A 20,520-nucleotide genomic window follows, 5' to 3' on the forward strand; every position below is an offset into this window, starting at 1 on the left:
TGTGATATATCTGAAGATAGAGGAGGAGAAAAGGTATAAAATAATCTGTAATAATCCTATGTTACATAAACTGAACCAGAAGTGAAATATGATCTAAGAGTACTAGGAATGGAGAGCAGAAATACAGTTCTGCCATGTTATTTGGTGACCATACCTAAAAGAATAGCTACTGAAATGGAATATTACTCAGCCATAAAAGCGAACTTATTTGAGTCGGTTCTAATGAGGTGGATGAACCTAGAGCCTGTTATACAGAGTGAAGTAAGTCAGAAAGAAACAAATATCATATATTAATGCATGTATATGGAATCTAGAAAGATGGTACTGATGAAATTATTTTCAGGGCAGCAACGAAGGCACAGACACAGAGAACAGACATATGGATTCAGGAGCCGGGGAAGGAGGGAGACAAGGGACCTATGAAGAGAGTGACATGGAAATATACATTACCATATACAAAATAGATGGCCAATGGGAATTTGCTGCATGACTCAGGGAACTCAGATCAGGGCTGTAAAACAACCTAGAGGGATGGGATGGGGGTGGAGGTGGGAGGGAGCTTCAGGAGGGAGGGGACATAGGTATTCCTATGTCTGATTCATGTTGATGTTTAGCAGAAACCAACACAATACTGTAAAGCAATTATCCTTCAATTGAAAATAAATTTTTAAAAAGGAGAGAAAAAAAGAGCTATTGGGTCTCTCAGGGGTGAGAGTGTCAGTTCTCTTATGACAGGATTAGCATTTTAGAAGTAAGTCTGGGGAAAATACAATGTGCTTTTTACCTTGAAAACTCATTTAGCACAGATAGATTTACCATTTATGTTATTTTCAAATCATATCACACATATTTTGTTCAACAGAATGCTATCTTGTTTCATCTATTCATAATTAGATAATTCTGTAAGTGAACAGAATGAAAAGAGAATAATACATTTGTTAGAATCATCTTAAATTGAGGTTTAATTAATTCCTCACCTACGCTATCATAATTATTATAACTTCTGATTTTTGCACGGTACTTGCATTTAATTAAAATTTTTTCTATTTTAAGGCTCCTTTACGCTTGTCTAGAATTGAGCAGCATTTTGATTTATAAGTATCCCTTTCTCCCACTCAGTTTCTTAAAGTTCTACCTCAACTCAGGCCTGGAGAAGGATGTGGCAACCCACTCCAATACTCCTGCCTGGGAGATTCCATGGATGGGGGAGCCTGGTAGGCTACAGTCCATGGGGTCGCAAAGAGTCTGAGTAACTTCCCTTTCTTTCTTTCTGTAGTTCCTTCTGGAGAAGGAAATGGCAACCCATTTCAGTGTTCTTGCCAGGAGAATCCCATGGATGGAAGGGCCTGGTGGGCTACAGTCTATGGGGTTGCAAAGAGTCGGACACAACTAAGCAACTAACACACACACACACACACACACAAAACTCAGGCCTCCTTGTGAAGGTCTTCTGTGTTCATCTTACTCTCCTTCTTTCTTGAACTATTGCTTTACTTTGAGTCAGTACCATGAAGTTTAGTATTAATGACCCTCTACAGAGCCTAGCTGCCTTAATTATACTCTATACTTACCTTGAGGGTTCTGTGTAATATTCATATTTATATATAAGTACTCATGTTTGTTTCAAAAGGAGACATAAGGGAAAGATCATCCTTTTTAAAATGACATTTCCTAAATTAACTGTATAGCGTTTTTAGAACCGTACTTTTTCATGCTAGGGCTATATTAAACTTACCAGTAATAGGCTTGGTGCAGGCGGCACACTTTTTGGCATAAAGATGGTTGTAGCAGTCCAGACAGAATGGATAGTCATCTCTGGACATAAACTCTTCCTCACAGAGCTCTTTCCTACAGCCGCTGCACAGAAAACACTCCTTATGCCATGGCTGGTCACGAAACGTTATCCCACCTGAAGTTATGACCTGAGAAGTGATCACAAAAAAGGCGATGGCCATGGAATGTCTCTTGTGATTCTCTGCTTTGTCCACAAGTGGTTCTTCGAGCTACCCTATCACCTTGCGTCAGGATGTCTTTTTCCTGTGATTTTTTTGAACCAAAGTAAAACAAAAGGCTATCTCGATCAAATAGAACTGACGAGAATTATCCTAATTTTTCTCCTACAGTGGTATAGGAAAGAAGCAGGGTCATGATGAGCTCAGGAAGATGAAAAGATATAAGCCCTTGATTTCTTTGCTCATCTTTCTCTTTCTTGTTGATCTTCAAAGATCTGCCATTAGACTTAAGATACTTTCTATGCTATGTTCTTATGTTCACATATAACTTCTAAGAATCCTAAAAAAAAGCTATTTTTTCCTGAATGCTTTATTCAGCAGGAACAACCCTGAAAGGATTTGCTCAGCACCATTCCCGGGTGGTGCTAGTGGTAAAGAACCCATGTGCCAGTGTAGGAGCTCCAGGAGATTCAGGTTCAGTCCCTGGGTTGGAAAGATCCCCTGGAGGAAGAAATGGTAACCCACTCCAGTATTCTTGCCTGGAGAATTCGCATGGACAGAGGAGCCTAGTGGGCTACAGTGCATGGGGTTGAAAGAGCTGGATGTGACTGAAGGAACTTGGCATGGCACGCATCATCTGCTGATAATGACTAATATTTCTAAGGTGTTTTTTCAGTCTTTAGTCCTGTGCTTAACCTGTTCTTAACATTCTCAGTATCCTGACAGTATCTTCCCTCTTTAGAGATGAACCACTCCAGAGAGTTAGAGCAGTTACATCTCTTGCTAGGGACACAGAGAGTGAGAATTCAAACCTGCAGCCTGATTCCACAATCTGTGTGCCTAACCACGAACATAGTACTGAGACGAGATTGCTTTGCACTGATAAGCCACTGAGAAATCTTTGTTGAATGAATGAAGAAACACCAAAGGAAGAATGTTTGAAAGCGATTCTAGTATGTCCTAGCACAAACGGAATGACTGTGGGCAACTGCGTGTTTTCAGCGCTAGGATTCAGTCATAAGTGCTGTACATTGAACCGTAATGTGTGATGTGTTAGGGTTTTGCAGAGATGCTTGTTACTCCTCCATAAAATATTTTCTAACCCAGTTTAATCCATGGATTCTACCTTTTAAAAGACTGAGATATCTCTATTTAAAAATCAGATGGAAAAATATTAGACAACTTTACTTGTGTAGCAATTTTTAAGTCCTAGCATCTTTCAAATCCATGGCTACTGAGCTCTTGGGGGTGGCTGGGGAACCTGGCAAGCATTCATAGAAATGTCTTCTAATGACTGAAGCAATGTGATATCTGAGATGGCGCCTGTAGTCTTTGTATGCAAATTAACTAGATATAGAAAAAGTCTATTCTAAGCCGTTCTATTGTGACAAATTAAACTGTCTATGCTGTAGGCTTTTGAAAAGATTATCCTAAAGATATTTAAAATTTTTCCAATGAATACCTTAATAATTAAATTTGATATAAAGTTATTTTTTGTAAATGAGAAAAAAATATATACTGTTCTAAATAAGTAAATGGGAAACATAATGGTATGTGTGAACTAAAGCAATTTAAAATACCCCCTACTGACTTCAAATGCCTTACAACAGGCACAGCAGAATTCAGGATTCTTTTGATTTGTTTGGTCAAATGATTAGCAGGCAAGGCTTAAAAGATTCAAAACTTGAAAACTGTATTCACAGCAAAATGAAACTTGATGTATACACTAAAGATTGTTTCATTACGGAGATGAAACTCTGGAACATTAAAAATAGCTTGTTTGTGATTATATTCCTTTTGAAGAGGCAGACAGGCTAAGATGAAGTCTAATATCCAAGCCTGATTTTTGATACTGATTGATCCCAGGATTTAGAACATGTTTCTTCTCTGGCAAAGTGGAGTCAACAATGATTTTGCACTCAGTGGATGACAGCTGATCAATTTTAGAACATGTGAAACTTGTGGAGTTTGAATTCAAAGGACTGTTTGAGGTTACTTCCTTTCTGGTAGAAAATACATTTTAGTTTCAGAAAATAAAATCTATGAAAAAATTCTGTGGGCTGGTTGTCAAGTAGTTTTTGCTTATTTTCTTTTGTTTTATATTTGGTCTTTGGCTTGGGTTGAAACAAATTGTTTTTCTTCAGCTTGGATCATCTTGATTAGAAACATTTATATCCAGTTTTCCTTAAAGGACTTGTGGTTTTAAAAAATTAAATAGAAAATAATCTGGCATGTTGTGATCTGTCTACTACCCAATACAAACATTTCATAAATTTCTGGGGACTTAAAATCATGTCCTAAATATAGGGCAGGCTCCTCTAACCTGGGAAACATCAGGGCTTTGGTCCCAGACAGTGCTCAGCTATGATATACTAGAGAAGATATTTGAATCTTGAATAGCATTGAAGGAAACTTTACATCGTGTGCCCAACAAATGATTTTAAAATGACTCCCACAAGTCTCATTTTAGTGTGAGTCCTTAAGAAACACAGCCTAAAAATGGCCAATTTAGTTGTCCCTCAAAACAGTCAGGTCAATCTGTCCGTTTTATTTCCATCATCTCTTTCTAAATGCATTTCATTGACTTTTGCAGAGCTTCATCTTCATCTGTCTCAGGGTCATAGAGTCTAACTGTTTCTTGTAAAGTCATTTTCTAAGTCAGTATTTCTGATAGAGTAATGGAAGTCTCCACGGTTGAGATGGTTTTATGTCATGTTACTTTCAGTTGTAATTTTCAGCCATCACAATCCTAAAGGAAATCAGTCCTGAATATTCATTGGAAGGACTGATGCTGAAGCTGAAACTCTGGTACTTGGGCCACCTGATATGAACTGGCTCATTGGAAAAGACCCTGAAAGATTGAGGGCAGGAGAAGGGGAAGACAGAGGATGAGATGGTTGGATGGCATCACCGATTCAATGGACATGAGTTTGAGCAAGCTCCAGGAGTTGGTGATGGACAGGGAAGCCTGGTGTGCTGCATTTCATGGAGTCGCAAAGGGTCGGACAGCAACTGAACTGAACTATCGTGTAATTTAATAATTGTAACTTAGGAGTTTATCGATGCCTCCTCAAATGCAGTATCAGTATTTTAAATATATGTAGAAATTCACTGTGTGTGTTAATTTGTAGATAATGACATGCTAGCTGTCTGGATGCAAATATGCAAATAGTCTTAAGAGATCTGCTAGAGTAGCCTGTCAGAGAAGGCAATGGCACCCCACTCCAGTACTCTTGCCTGGCAAATCCCATGGATGGAGGAGCCTGGTAGGCTCCACGGGGTCGCTAAGAGTCGGACACGACTGAGCGACTTCACTTTCACTTTTCACTTTCATGCATTGGAGAAGGAAATGGCAACCCATTGTTCCAGTGTTCCATTCTCCAGTGTTCTTGCCTGGAGAATCCCAGGGATGGTGGAGCTTGGTGGGCTGCCATCTATGGGGTTGTGAGAGTTGGATATGACTGGAGTGACTTAGCAGCAGCAGCAGAGTAGCCTGTAGATCAAAAGTGTTTAGAAACCACTGTACTGAATTAGTACATGTTACCATGATTCAGCCTTTCTGATCACAACTTACAGGGGTATTTGAAACTTATGATACCTCACAGGTCAAGGATTTCTTTGAGAACATCAATATATATTAACGGATTACAGATATGTTATCAAGGTGATAGAGATGAGTGACTTTTTCATATAAAAGCTTAGAGGATAAAAAAAGAATTGTACCAAGTTTACTTGAAAAATGTGACTTTTTTTCCTATTGGAAAAGTTTGAATGGGTATCCAAGTTAAAAGGCCCTACATGAAGCTTTGCAACTGGAGGCGAAGGAAACCACTTGCAGTGCTTAGCCTTCTTTCTGTCTAATGAATGAGTTTCCCTAATGATCTTGTCACTCTTGAGTATCATTCTCTTATCTGTCTACTGCTAGAAATATGAAAGCTTCAAGCCAAGAAGACATTTACATTGCTTGGATATAAAGTGAGGAGTGAGATATCCTGTTTAAATTGGTTCCCTTAGTCACTCTGTGAGACAAATCCATCTCCCTTTGAAATTATATGGATCAAAAATTTTCTAAGAAATATTTGTATTCAAAGAGAGATGTGGGTCCTTCACCAGAATACATGAAATCTTGCATGAACATCAGTGAATGGAACTGGAATATCAAATCACTTGAGCTTTTGAAACATTAAATTCATGTTCTGGGTGGCATTTTATGGTGATAAAAATAGATGGGCTTCCTCACTGTGACAGGTAGTGCTTTTGAACTTGATGGAATTCAGTACTAACGTGAGTGTGCAAAGATGGCTATAATATGATAGTATCAGCAAATATATAATGTTGCTAAAAAGCAATGGTTTGGAAGATTTCATAAGCTTCATGCTTTATAGATATTTACCTTCTTACAAAAGCTGCAGTAGTGAGCAAACTCCTTCTCAAAACATGGCACACAGTAATTGCCACTCTCTTTGGAAATCAAAGGTTTAGTTCCTATTGGCTGTCGGCAGTGCTCACACACAAAGCAGGTTTCATGCCAGTAGTTACCCTTAAATTCCATTTTGCGGGAACCTGGACCCCAAAAGTAAGAGTCTATTAGTACAAATCAAGTTTCATTGTTTTCTTTTAAGCAGTAATACATCACATCACTTAAACTATATGTTAAGGTGATAAACTAATCAGCCACTTAGAAAAAAAATAGTGTTTGGTTTCCAAAACATTTATCTGAAAAAAGAGGTCAATAGAGTTCAGCCACAATGATGGTGAATCACTCTTTCACTGGAAATTCTTGTGCTGTTTCATAATTTTATGATGTGAAAGGACTATAAAAGTAGACTCTGAAAGGCTGCACATGGTTTAGATAAATTGGGCCATAATAAGAATTACAAGGATATTAGGAATGCCCAGGGCACAGACTCCTGAGATTGATGTTGTGCAGTTACAGTCTCCTAGAAAAACTTTGAATCTATAATAAGAAAATGAGAGAGAATTGTTCTTATGCTGCTGTCCATAGGTATTGAGAAGAGGATCAGTGAAGAGGATTATTACTTGCCTAAAGGTGTAACAGGTTACATGGATCCTTGCTTTCCCTGAGAGAAAAGAAAGATGACTGACCCTCAGACCAGTGTTTGTTGAGATACAAAATGATGCTTGATTCCATTCTCCTATGATGGGCTGTGCTTTTTGATGCTATTGGTTCTGCCTAGGACAGGGTGTTTAATGCAGTTTTAGCATTATTTATTGGTGTAGATTTTATTCCCTGGTTCAGTTTCTGGTTCAAAATGTTCCTATGAATTATGTTTATGACAGTATATAAAAGACAGTACACTTGGCCCATTGGAAACAAAGTATAATCTTTTCATTTCTAAAGTACACTAAATGAGATAAAGAGATAGTAAGAAATATGTCTATCTGAAAAGCAGGATTTTGTGTAATAGTCCCCTTTATCTGTGAAGGATACATCCCAAGATCCCCAGTGGATGTGTGACACTGCAGAAAACACCAAACCTTGTGTGTGTGTGTGTGTGTGTGTGTGTGTATACCATGTTTTTTCCCCTGTACATACAGACCTATGTTTAAGTTTATAAATTAGGTATTGCAAGAGATTAATAACAATAAAACAGAACAATTATAACAATATACTGGAATAAACATTATGTGAATGTGGTCTCTCTTTCTGAAAATATCTTGCTGTACGAATTGAATGCCTTTTCCATCTTATCTAAGTACTTACCATGCACTGTGGCCGTAACTTGCAGTTTGAGGCATGACAGCAAAACTAGCATAAATTTCTTTTTCCTTCTTCATGATTTCATGGATGGGGAATTTTTTCTTACATTAGATCTTAGTAACCTCAGCATGTGATTTATTTCCTTATTAAATTAAGAACTGTCTTTTCATTTAAAGGAAGAACTTTATGGCTTTTTTCCGGCATACCTGATTGCCAGCATCACTACTATTGCACTTTGTGGCCATTATTAACTAAAATAAAGGTTCCTTGAACACAAGCACTGTGATACAGCAACAGTCTGATCTGGTAACTGAGGTAGTCATTAAGTGACTACTGGGCAGGATGCTCTGGACAAAGAGATGATTCATGTCATGGAACAGGTGCAAGGACGTTTCATCACACTACTCAGAACAGTACACAATGGAAAACTTAAGGAACTCTTATTGCTGGTATTTTCCAGTTAATATTTTCAGGCTGAACATTTTTGACCTTGGGTAACTACAACCACGAAAAGTGAAACCATGGAAGGAGAATGGGGGTACTAATGCACTACACTCTTCCTGTGCTTGGGTTTAATTTAAAGCATTGTAGCTTCAGTTGTAGACCAAAAGGCCTTGAGATCTTACCAGGCATGATGGTCTTCTTGCAGTGAAAGCACTTGGAAGAGCACTCATTAGAATAGCACTCCGAGCACAGCAGGCGCTCATCCTTGGCAGCAAAAGGCTTTTCTACCAAAGAGTGATTGCATTTGGTGCAATTAAAGCATCCTTCATGCCAGTGACGGCCTTTGTAACAAAGATCCTTCGAGACAGAGAGTAAAAGTTAATTAAATGTGTTTATGATCAAACAGGCCATTTTGTAAGACAATACTAAACACTCTGGGGCTCTGGTGCTAGTAGGTTTTGCTGTTAGCTTGAGGGCATGATGTTATTGATACTATTACCTGGAGAGAGGAGACTCTGCCACAATTAGGAGCTAGAGCCTGCTTCCTTGGTTGGTCACAAAAGATAGATGGAAAATAAGGGGACTCTCCTATTTCTTCCAATTTCCTGAGATGATTTTTATTTTTAGATGATAACATCCTATTACTGTTTAAGATTTAAGTAAACAAAATCTCAACACTACTTACCTAAAGCAAAGATTAAAAAAAAGAGAAAATAGACAACAATATGCGTTCTGGTAGGAACGGGCTATATGCATGAGAGGTGTCAGGGCACAATGTCTTTAATGAATATGAAACTGATTCAAAGTTAGGAAATAAAGGTTTTTCAATCTTTATACTTCCAATTGTTTATGCAGTTAGTCATTTATACTCTTGTCATTCTAGAAAAAACACTTTAGCTGTGTAACTTTGGTCAAATAACTTCTTTAATCTTTAGCATCCTAAACTGTCTTCCAAGATCACTGTAAGGATTAAAGCATGTGTTCTGTTTCACAGTGCTGAGCATAGTGCCTTGAACATCAACTTGATTGATGATAGCTTTGAAAATCCTTATATCTAGTAGCAGAGCCTTAGATTATTAAAGAAAAATAGGAATCACAACACATTTTTCTGCTGATCATATGCAATAATTCTGTGAATTAAACCTACCTTGGAACCTGATTCAATTGGTTCTTTGCACTCCTCACAATAGTTAGAAAAGATACGATCATAACAAGAAACACAGTATGGATTGTCATCCTTTAGTACATATTTCTTCCCAAGAAGTGATGCCATGCAGTATTGGCAATAAAATTGAGGAGTTGTCATTTTGCCTTAATCCTATGAATAGAAAAATAATTCACATACATAAAGGCAAAATTTTTGACAAATTATAAAGCCCCAATACAGCATGAGTCAAGCACTTGAATGGATTTATATCTTCTTATATGAACACCCACCAGTTTAGGAAATATGCTGTAGTCATGGTGACACTTGGAGGGATTTAGGAAAGGCTACTCTCCCATCTTGGCAGTTCCTGTGTATTTTGCTAGCAAAATGCATCAAGCCAGCAGCCGGAGTGTGAAAAAACATCTTGTATTCATCATTCACTAATGTGGAATTCAATGAGAAAGTGATATTTGTTGAAATAGGGTGGTTTCACCTCAAGGATATAAATATGAACTGTTGATAGAGCTTTCACTAACTGTCATCACTTACTAGCTTGTTGTAGAGATCTGGAGGTGGAGTTCCATGGAAATAAGTCTTTTTTTTCCTAACTGAAATAGAAATTACTAATCAAGTACATTGTCATTTTCTATGCCATCCTTTTATTTCCCAAATCTTTGGGCTTCCTATGTGGTGCTAGTGGTAAAGAACCTGCCTGCCAGTGCAGGAGACTTAAGAGATGCAGGTTTGATTTCTGCACATTAGTTAGTTCTAAGGTCCCTTGAGACATCCTTCTTACCTGTGGCTTCACCCTCCCCAACTACACTGTTGTACCTGCCATTGAGCAATATGTAGACATGCAGTCAAAACCATCAGTGGTAGAAAAGAGCTATAGGCTTCTTAAAGTTTTAGGGCTAAACTAACATGTACACAGAAGGAAAAATAGCAGCAGCATTTTATAAAATGAAAAATATAAAGCCAAGGTTAAGAGAAGAATTATAGTTATTTTGTAAATTTAGGAAAACCATTTAACAAAATCCATGGATTTCAAAAGGTTTTTATTCAGTTGTTCAGTCATGTCTGACTTTTTGCAACCCTATAAACTGCAGCACGCCAGACTTCCCTGTCCTTCACCATCTCCCAGAGTTGCTCAAATTCATGTCCATTGAGTCAGTGATGCCATCCGACCATTTCATCCTCTGTCATCTCCTTCTCCTCCTGCATTCAATCTTCCCAGCATCAGGGTCTTTTCCAGTGAGTTAGATCTTCACATCAGGTGGCCAAAGAATTGGAGCTTCAGTTTCAACATCAGTCCTTCCAATGAATATTCAGGGTTGATTTCCTTTAGGATTGACTAGTTTGATCACCTTGCTGTCCAAGGGACTTTCAAGAGTCTTCTCCAGCACCACAGTTCAAAGGCATCAATTCTTCGTCACTCAGCCTTTTTTTTTTTTTATTGTCCAGCTCTCACATCCATACATGACTACTGGAGAAACCATAGCTTTGACTATACAGACCTTTGTTGGCAAATTATTATGTCTCTGCTTTTTAATACACTGTCTAGGTTTGTCATTGCTTTTTTCCAAAGAGCAAGCATCTTTTGATTTCGTGGCTGCAGTCACTGTCCACAGTGATATTGGAGTCCAAGAAAATAAAGTCTGACACTGTTTCCATTGTTTCCCCATCTATTTGCCATGAAGTGATGGGACTGGATGCCATGATCTTAGTTTTCTGAATGTTGAGTTTTAAGCCAGTTTTTTCACTCTTCTCTTTCACCTTCATCAAGAGGCTCTTTTAACTCTTCTTTGTTTTCTGCCTTAAGGTGGTGTCATCTGTGTATCTGAGGTTATTGATATTTCTCCCAGCAATCTTGATTCTAGCTTAGTGATTCATCCGGCCCAGTGTTTCTCATGATGTCCTCTGCATATAAGTTAAATAATCAGGGTGACAATATACAGCCTTGACATGAAAAGTGAAAGTGTTCCACTCTGTTGTTCCATGTCTGATTCTAACTGTTGCTGCTTGACCTGTTTATAGGTTTCTCAGAAGACAGGTAAGGTGCTCTGTTATTCCTATCTCTTAAGAATTTTCTGCAGTTTGTTGTGATCCACACAAAGGCTTTAGCATAGCCAATGAAGCAGAAGTAGATGTTTCTCTGGAATTTTCTTGCTTTTTCTATGATCCAACAGATGTTGGCAATTAATTAGGATTAAACACGAGTTTTTTGTTGTCACCAAAAGCAGTACCACTGATTTTCTTGGAAAATAAATATATTATGAACTATAGATACTTTCTAATTCTCCATCTCAGAAATTTGTTTTTTTTCTTTTTCAATTTTAGCAAAATGAGAAAATCCACTATTGTGATGCTTTTTTACAGAATTTTTAGTGCTAGTTTTTATTTACTATATTTACATTGCATTCCCACATAGTTTGCCTTCTTTTATTTTAATGGTAACATTTTCAGCTGAGTGTCTTGCTAAATGTACACTGTCATTAAGTCTGTATATAGTAGACCTTCAGTAACAGAGAAAAGACAGGATTTGGAACATGTGTGTCTTTTCTAAGGAAGGACAAAAATTCAGACTAGAAGTTCCCAATGGAACATGCCAAAATTATCTGCGAAGAATATTGAATCCCCTATTTGCTTAATTCCATAGAAATGTCCCTTTTACACAAATACAACACACACTAAAAGGATTGCTGAGGGCTTGGAAACAGGAGGAAATAAATGTGAGTCCCTTGAAAGATTTTAAAACTCAAATTTTGTTCATGTTTACAGTGATCAAGTGTTTTATCTCTTAATAGTGAAATAAAATATATACTTTTAACTTTCATCACTTCGTATGGAAAATGCCATTTTCATTAGTCATGTATTTATTTAGTCTTAGATGTGTATAATGGAGAAGGCACTGGCACCCCACTCCAGTACTCTTGCCTGGAAAGTCCCATGCACAGAGGAGCCTGGTGGGCTGCCGTCTATGGGGTCGTACAGAGTCCGACACGACTGACGTGACTTAGCAGCAACAGCAGCAGATGTGTATGATAGCATCATGAAGCATAGCCTCTCAGAACTTAGAAACTCCCAGGCTACTTCCATTTTGTGAGGCTTTTAGTATATTATAAAATGAATAAACCACCAAAGGGATCACAAAATTGGCAGATTTTCAAGTTTTTATTTTAAACCACACTTTAAATACAATCATACTTGTACCTCATTTGGTGATCAGTTGTCTAAATATAAAATCTAAATCTCTAAATATTTTATAAATATTAATATAGAAGTATATATCAATGAATATAAATACTTATCTAAATGTAAATATGGGAAGATACGGTTCTGCCCCATCTCCATTATAATTACATATTAAGTCTTGCTCCATAAAAATTCTTAACAAAATGGACCATATTTTTCTCAGTTTCTTTTAAAAGAGAAAGTACATCTTATTCCACCTGTTTTTTAAAAGCAGTGTCAAGAAGCTGGGGAGGGTGAAAGAGTCAGCCCAATATCTCAAAACTGTATAATTTTGTATTTTATAGAATGATACAGTGCGAGTAGGCATTTGGTCCAGGTCAATGTGTATTGAAATATCTACTCAGTAATAGCTGAACTCTCTGCCCTCAAGAAGTCTGGACCCTCTTAGCTCTTACCTTGGTAATAGTGAATATAATTTGAGATAGAACAAACTGAACGTTCACTCTCTCATTTTTGGTTGGGAAAAGTACACTAAGAAATCCAGTCCTCATTTTTATGAAGTCTGTCATTTAATTATGGGTATAGGAATACATCCACATAGAGTTTTCTTAAACAGGAGTGTTACCATATAGAATATGATACACATTCCACTAGAACCATAGAATTCTTAGTGATTTTAGAAAGGAGTGAGGAGCTACAGCATAGAAGACCTTCCTAGAAAGATTTTAAAGAAGTTAATCTTTTGCAAATCTGTTAGGAAGGAAGGAAGAGAACAAGGATTTTGATTAGCAGGGAAGGAAGGAGAAAAGACAATGAGAGAAGGCATGGGATTACATCCAAAGCTGGGAAATGGTAAGTCTTGCCAACAGATTTTCACCCAGGTATATTCAGGATAAAAGAAGACCTTCCAACTATTTAAAGCTATTTGAGCAACAGTTAGAACTGGACATGGAACAACAGACTGGTTCCAAATAGGAAAAGGAGTACGTCAAGGCTGTATATTGTCACCCTGCTTATTTAACTTCTATGCAGAGTACATCATGAGAAATGCTGGGCTGGAAGAAGCACAAGTTGGAATTAAGATTGCCGGGAGAAATATCAATAACCTCAGATATGCAGATGACACCACCCTTATGGCAGAAAGTGAAGAGGAACTAAAAAGCATCTTGATGAAAGTGAAAGAGGAGAGTGAAAAAGTTGGCTTAAAGCTGCACATTCAGAAAACTAAGATCATGGCATCCGGTCCCATCACTTCATGGCAGATAGATGAGGAATCAGTGGAAACAGTGGCTGGCTTTATTTTTCTGGGCTCCAAAATCACTGCAGATGGTGACTGCAGCCATGAGATTGAAAGACGCTTACTCCTTGGAAGGAAAGCTATGACCAACCTAGATAGCATATTCAAAAGCAGAGACATTACTTTGCTAACAAAGGTCCGTCTAGTCAAGGCTATGGTTTTTCCAGTGGTCATGTATGGATGTGAGAGTTGGACTTTGAAGAAAGCTGAGCACCAAAGAATTGATGCTTTTGAACTGTGGTGTTGGAGAAGACTCTTGAGAGTCCCTTGGACTGCAAGGAGATCCAACCAGTCCATTCTAAAGGAGATCAGTCCTGGGTGTTCAGTGGAAGGACTGATATTGAAGCTGAAATGCCAACACTTTGGCCACCTGATGCGAAGAGCTGACTCATTGGAAAAGACCCTGATGCTGGGAATGACTGAGGACAAGAGAAGGGGATGACAGAGGATGAGACGGTTGGATGGCATCATCAATTCGATGGACATGTGTTTGGGAGGACTCCTGGAGTTGGTGATGGACAGGGAGGCCTGGCATGCTGCGGTTCATGGGGTCGCAAAGAGTTGGACGTGTCTGAGCGACTAAACTGAACTGAACCTTTAATACAAACAGTTCTAAATAGGGTTGGGGGTAGGCAAAAATATAAGAGTATGAATTTTTCCAACTGGGTCACAGTTTTACTACCTTATTCTCTCCTAAACATAATTCTGTACTTTTTTTTTTTTTTTTGCTGTTTTCCTCCTCTTTAATCCTTTCATTATTATTTCTGAATAATCAGGGAATAATCTGTACCCACAGTTCAGTCGCTCAGTCGTGTCCGATTCTTTGTGACCCCATGAACCGCAGCACGCCAGGCCTCCCTGTCCATCACCGACTCCCGGAGTCCATCCAAACTCAGAGTGCCATGTACACCTGCACTATGCATTATCCAGACCAGCCCAGTGGCAGAAATACCTGCCCAGCCATAAAGACCAGTTTTTCTTTTTCTGGTGCCAACAATGTAACTCCTTAGAAGACAACATTTCTTTCTCAATCCCATAAAGGGTCATGCTCACCCTCTTACATGGAAACATCTTCGATGAACTTTACATACAATGCTGATATATCATTTCCCTTAAAGACAACAACTGGTGCAGAACAAACTGGTCAGATAACCTGGGGAGATACTGGGGTGCACCGATTGTAAGTTCTTAGCTTAAATACTTACTTATGACCTTATTAATGTTACTATGTTGTATTCTGCCTATTTAACAAGATTTTTTCCTGCATTACCAAATGTGTGACTGAACCTCTGATAAAATTAATAATGATTCCGTTCAGTTCAGTCACTCAGTCGTGTCTGACTTTGTGACCCTGTGGACTGCAGCATGATAGTCTTCCCTGTCCATCACCAACTCCCAGAGCTTACTCAAACTCATGTCCATCGAGTTGGTGATGCCATCCAACCATCTCATCCTCTGTCGTCCCCTTCTCCTCCTGCCTTTAATCTTTCCCAGCATCAGGGTCTTTTCCAATGAGTCAGCTCTTCGCATCAGGTGGCCAAAATATTGGAGTTTCAGCTTCAACATCAGTCCTTCCAATGAACACCCAAGACTGATTTCCTTTAGGATGGACTGGTTGGATCTCCTTGCAGTCCAAGGGACTCTCAAGAGTCTTCTCCAACACCACAGTTCAAAAGCATCAATTAAAAAGCTTGCTTTATAGTCCAACTCTCACATCCATACATGACCACTGGAAAAACCATAGCCTTGACTAGACGGACTTTTGTTAGCAAAGTAATGTCTCTGCTTTTTAATGTGCTGTCTGGGTTGGTCATAACCCACAAGAACAGACCAAATGGCTTGTTTTCAATCATTTTCTAACAGGTAAAACTGTAGGAAAGGGGATAGGGACCATGTGATTCTTATCTCAGGAGCCCCCATCTGAGGGTTAATTTGGCAAAGATATTTAAAAATGTTTGCTTCCAAATATTTAAAATCCTTGAGCAGAGCTGATTTATGAGTCATAGGAAATCTTAATAGTGGATCCCAATTGGATAGCATTTAACTTTTCTAGGCATAAACTTAGAAATGTTAGTATCAATATCAATTAGACACTCATGTCAAGCTTTTCAATGGGATAAGATTAGATATATTCTTGTCAAACTTCTTTCAAAGTCATTCCTCAGTTACACAACACTTTAACTACAGAATTTTTATCACTGTATCCTGAGGTTTTAGGAGACTGATTTAGAGATACACTGATACATCTAAAAACCTATGAAGATAAATAGCTCAGAAGTTCAATGTCATGGATGGACTTGGCTTTCTTCTTCCAATTCTCTGCTTTAGATTTTAGATTTTTCCCTAAAAGGATGTGAGTCTAAGGTCATAGCTTTCATGAGTGAGAATGCTGTTGGATACATGTTATTTTTAAAACTAGGAATAATTTTGTGTCAAGTAATGTTATATGGTGAGTTAATGATTAGAAGTCAAATGCTGTGAGCAATATACTCACTTATATTTTTATTATGCTGAACAGAATTAATAAATTCACAAGAAGTGTACTTCAGAGAACATCAAGCAGGAGAAAGGCAGGGACTTGAGGCCATGCAGGTCATCTTTAACATGCTTGTGTTTTCAGGGCATCACACACCATTCACTCATTCATTATATAAATAGGTAAACCTTTTTTATTTGCAAAGTAATCACCTAGAAGTCAGTGAAGGATGTAAAAATAGACGACTCAAATTCTATCCTCAGAGAGCTTATAATCTAGTAGAAAGAGGAAGGACATTTTATAACTAAACAAAAATTTGGAAGTGATAAGGAGAAATGAAAATTCATAATAATTTAGAGCAATGGTTCTAAACACGATGCATATTAGAATTTTTAAAATTTCCCCCAAAGTGCACCTGTATCCTAAACCAATGAAATCAGAATTTCTTGCGGGGTAGGGAAGGAGAACAAGTATCTTTAAGCTCCCAGGAAGTTCTAAAGTCCAGTGAGAATAAAAAAGCCCCAGTTAAGAAGAGGAAAGGGATTACTTTTAGCTTGGAAAAATTCAGAAACAACTTAGAGAAAATGGCATTTGAATGGATCGTGTGGTAGGTATTATGGATTTGTTCTCCCAACTTGGTTCTATCCTCCTCCTGGTTGGAGAGGTCAGGCAGCTTGAGATTTCTCCTGGAACCTCTTACAGCTAATATTCAGGATGAAAATTTAGCTGTTAACTCCAAACAGGTGTGTACACGGGCAGGCGGAAGCGAAGTGAAGGACGTGTTCTGGCTGCTGTTGCTGCTGGCGGGCTGAGTCATAGAGTGGTGTGTGGTTTCCACCACTCAGAATGCTTGGACTCAGGTTTTCCAGGGGCCAGGGGCTTGGTTTGGGGCTGTGAGAGACAGTCGTGGCAGTGGTACTGGTGGCAGCAGCAAGTTTCTGACCTTTGGATTACAGGGCAGACTGGGTACTGAAGTGGGCAGAGAGCAGCCTCTGCCACCCTTGGAGGGACTGTTCAGATACTAACAATGAGAGCTAATGTTTCTGTGCGTTTCTTGAGAGCCAAGTACTGTGTTAACCACTTTATGCAGATTCTCTATTAATCCTCACAACAGTCCTGTAGGATGGGTCCACTGTTGTGGTTCCCATTTGGCAGGTGAAAAAAACCAAAGCTTAGAGAGGCCAAGACCACTTGAAAATGCTGAATCTAGGATTTAAACCTCCACCTGTCAGAAAGTGAAGCCCAGGATCTGAGCCTGCATAAACCTCTCCTTTCCTGAAGATGTGGGGAAGGGCATTGAGACTGACCAACATAATTAGGAGGAAAGGTGTTTAGACTCTATATGTGAGGTCTGAATGGAAAACAGCAAGTAAGTTATTTGAAGTGGTTGGTAGGCCATGAGAAGGTACAAATTGGAGGACAAGTTTGAAAAGGTAGCCTGGGTAAGATCATTAGTGGCTTAAGCTTCAAATTAGAGATGAGCTTACTTTTTGTATAGAAAAGGTACAATCATTGATGATTGAGAATAGATGAGTGAAGTGTTTTGAACTGAGATCTGTGAAAATTAATCTAGGAATAGTGACAGGATTGGAAGGTAGATACACCACAGACAGGAAACTGATTAGGAGTCTATTTTTCAATATTCCATTTAATCTACAAATAATATTATTATCTCATGTTGATGTATGGCAAAACCAATACAATATTGTAAAGCAATTAGCCTCCAATTAAAATAAATAAATTTATATTAAAAATATTATTATCTCCATGTAAAAGGAGTTGTTTTATATATTTTGGTGGGAATATGAGGGAGAATTTTTGTTGAGGAAATAATGGCCAATCTATTAAAGCTAACAAATTCATCACATTACAAATTTAAAAAACAAAGCAAAAACTATGAACCTCACCCAGACTGAAGACACACAATGTAGGCTTCTCTGGATAAAGCTATTAAAAACTGAAGAAAAATAAGATCTTAAAAATAGGTCAAAAATATTACTTTTCAGAGTAACAATAAATTGAGAAGTTACCTACTTCTCAACAGAAAAAATGGAAGGTAGATGATGGAAAAATAAAATGGCTGGGAAAAAAATGGGAGCTTACCTAGAAGTCTATCTTTTGATAGACTTTTGATAGTCTGAAAAAAGACTTTTTTCAGACAATCAGAAACTGAATATATCAATAGCACATCCTTATTAAATACTTAACAGTATATTTCATGGAGAAGAATACTGAGCTCTGACTGAAGCTCAGAGATAGATGGTGAAAAACAACCAAAATTATAAATACGTAGATGAATCTGAATAAATATTAACATAGAACAACTTTAAAGAATTTGAAAATTTAGGCAAAATGGGAAACTTCTAAGATAAGTAAAACATTAAAAGTGAACAAGAAGAAATATAAAATTTCAACTGGTTGGTAACAATTAGAGAAACTTACTTTGAAATTAAAAGTCTACATACAAGGTAAAATACAAGTTCACATGGCTTCTCCAGTGGATTTAACTAAGCTTTTAGGAAGAAATAGCAATAATATTAGCACACTATACCAAATAATTAAAAACAAAAAACATGATCCATTTAATTTTGAACCCATTAAAATTTTGATGATGTTGTCTCAGTCACTAAGTCATCTGACTCTCTTGTGACCCCATGGACTCTGGCCCACCAGGTTCCTCTGTCCATGGGATTTCTCAGGCAAGAATACTAGAATGGGTTGCCATTTCCTTCTCTGAGGGATTTTCCCAACTTAGGGATTGAACTCCCATCTCCTGCATTGACAGGCAGGTTTTTTTTTTTTTTTTTTTAAACCACTGAGCTACCAGGGAAGCCCAAAACTTTGATACCAAAATCTAAAAACATTATGAGAAAAAATATTTAGGCCAATCATACTACTAATAATAAAATATGCAGTAATTACAAGAAAGTTAGCACAGATAGTAACTAACTGAATCCAGTGATATATGAAAAAGTTAATATGATAAATTGAGTTTATCCCAGGAATGGAGTTTTAGTTTAAAATTAAAAGAATCATTGTATTTTACCACATTTACCAAATAAAACAGAAAGCCATATTCTTAGCTTCCCATATTCTTAGCAGATGCAAAAAGACATTCGATAAAAAATTTTACTTCAATTCACTATTAAAAGCTTAGCAAACTAAGATTAGAGGAATTTTCTCAATGCAGTAAAAAATACAGCAAATATTATTCTTACTGGCAAATGTTGGTAGTTTTTACTGAGATCAGAAAAAGGAAAAGAATGTCCTTGATTATATTTCTGTTCAGTTTTATACTGAAAGTTATAGTTTATGCGCTAAGATGAGAAAAAATATAAGAATTGAAAAGGAGCAAATACACTCTCATTTACTGGTAACTGATTTTTGTGCGAAAAATATCTAAGTAATTCTATATTATTAGAATTTACAAGGGAGTTATCCGTTGCTGGGTGAAATGTATAAAAATCAATTGTATTCCTACAGCAACACAGAGAAAATGAAAATTTTAAAAATATATAATTTATGATATAATTAAAAGACCTTCAATTACATTTTAATCTAATAAGAATGTGGGAAACCTCTACATAGACTACTTTGAAGGAACATAAAACTCAAAGAAGTATAAAGATATACTATGTTGATGGACTTCAAAATTTACTTTTGTGATGGTATTATTCGTCTTTGAGCCCTTTCAAAATATATAGGAAAATGTTTTCATTAACTTGTAACAAGGAAAGAGTTCGTAAACAAGGTGGAAAGAGTAACAGCCAAATAGGGGAATTTTAATAAATTAGACTACATTAAAATTAAGAACCACTATTTTTCAAAGGGCTTTCTTGGTGGCTCAGTGGTAAAGAATCCACATGCCAAATCAGGAGATGTGAGTTCAATTCCTGGTCTGGGAAGATGCTCTGGAGAAGGAAATGGCAACCCACTCCAGAATTCTTGCCAAGAAAACCCCATGGACAAAGGAACCTGGTGGGCTACGGTCCATGGGGTCCCAAAGAGTCAGACACGACTTAGTGACTGAACAGCAACAAATTTTTCAAAAGACACAGAGAGAGTGAAAATGACAGCCAAAGTGTCAGAGAAGGTATTCAATGCAAGAATCAACTAAAGAGTCATATCCAGAACACATAAAAATTCTACAAATCAATTAGAAAAAAACCTAGACAATCCAATAAAGGAGAGAAAAGCTCAAATAGATACTGTACCAAAGAGGATATTCAAATAACTGATAAACATGAACTTGTGTTCAGTCTCATTAACAGTCACTGAAAGAGAGTTTAG

General features: G+C 37.5%; 1 protein-coding gene and 1 long non-coding RNA gene across 4 annotated transcripts in view; one reads left to right on the forward strand and one right to left on the reverse strand.

Annotated features, from left to right (window-relative positions):
- LOC147365974 (uncharacterized) overlaps positions 1-20,520 on the forward strand; it is a 193,182-nt gene that overhangs the window by 156,463 nt on the left and 16,199 nt on the right. Inside the window, exon 4 of one of the 2 annotated variants that reach the window (XR_015133096.1) lies at positions 6,958-7,096. The exons of the other annotated variant lie outside the window; for it this stretch is intronic. This is a non-coding gene — a long non-coding RNA (uncharacterized LOC147365974). Of the gene's footprint in view, positions 1-6,957; positions 7,097-20,520 lie in introns of those variants that run through there. 2 annotated transcript variants of the gene reach the window in all.
- Positions 1-20,520, reverse strand: part of FHL5 (four and a half LIM domains 5) — a 53,271-nt gene that overhangs the window by 4,540 nt on the left and 28,211 nt on the right. Inside the window, exons 2-5 of one of the 2 annotated variants that reach the window (XM_086317673.1) lie at positions 9,266-9,436; positions 8,301-8,475; positions 6,346-6,515; positions 1,736-1,922 (exon numbers count right to left, since the gene is read on the reverse strand). In XM_086317673.1, the coding sequence (XP_086173799.1) occupies positions 1,736-1,922; positions 6,346-6,515; positions 8,301-8,475; positions 9,266-9,424 (691 nt within the window). In that variant the 5' untranslated portion in view covers positions 9,425-9,436. The remainder of the gene's footprint in view (positions 1-1,735; positions 1,923-6,345; positions 6,516-8,300; positions 8,476-9,265; positions 9,437-20,520) is intronic. The other variant, XM_086317674.1, reaches the window with a different exon arrangement.

This window comes from Bos grunniens, chromosome 9 (assembly GCF_055505025.1).
Source record: "Bos grunniens cultivar Pamir isolate PY7600 chromosome 9, Bosgru_T2T1.0, whole genome shotgun sequence".
Taxonomy (NCBI): Eukaryota; Metazoa; Chordata; class Mammalia; order Artiodactyla; family Bovidae; genus Bos; species Bos grunniens.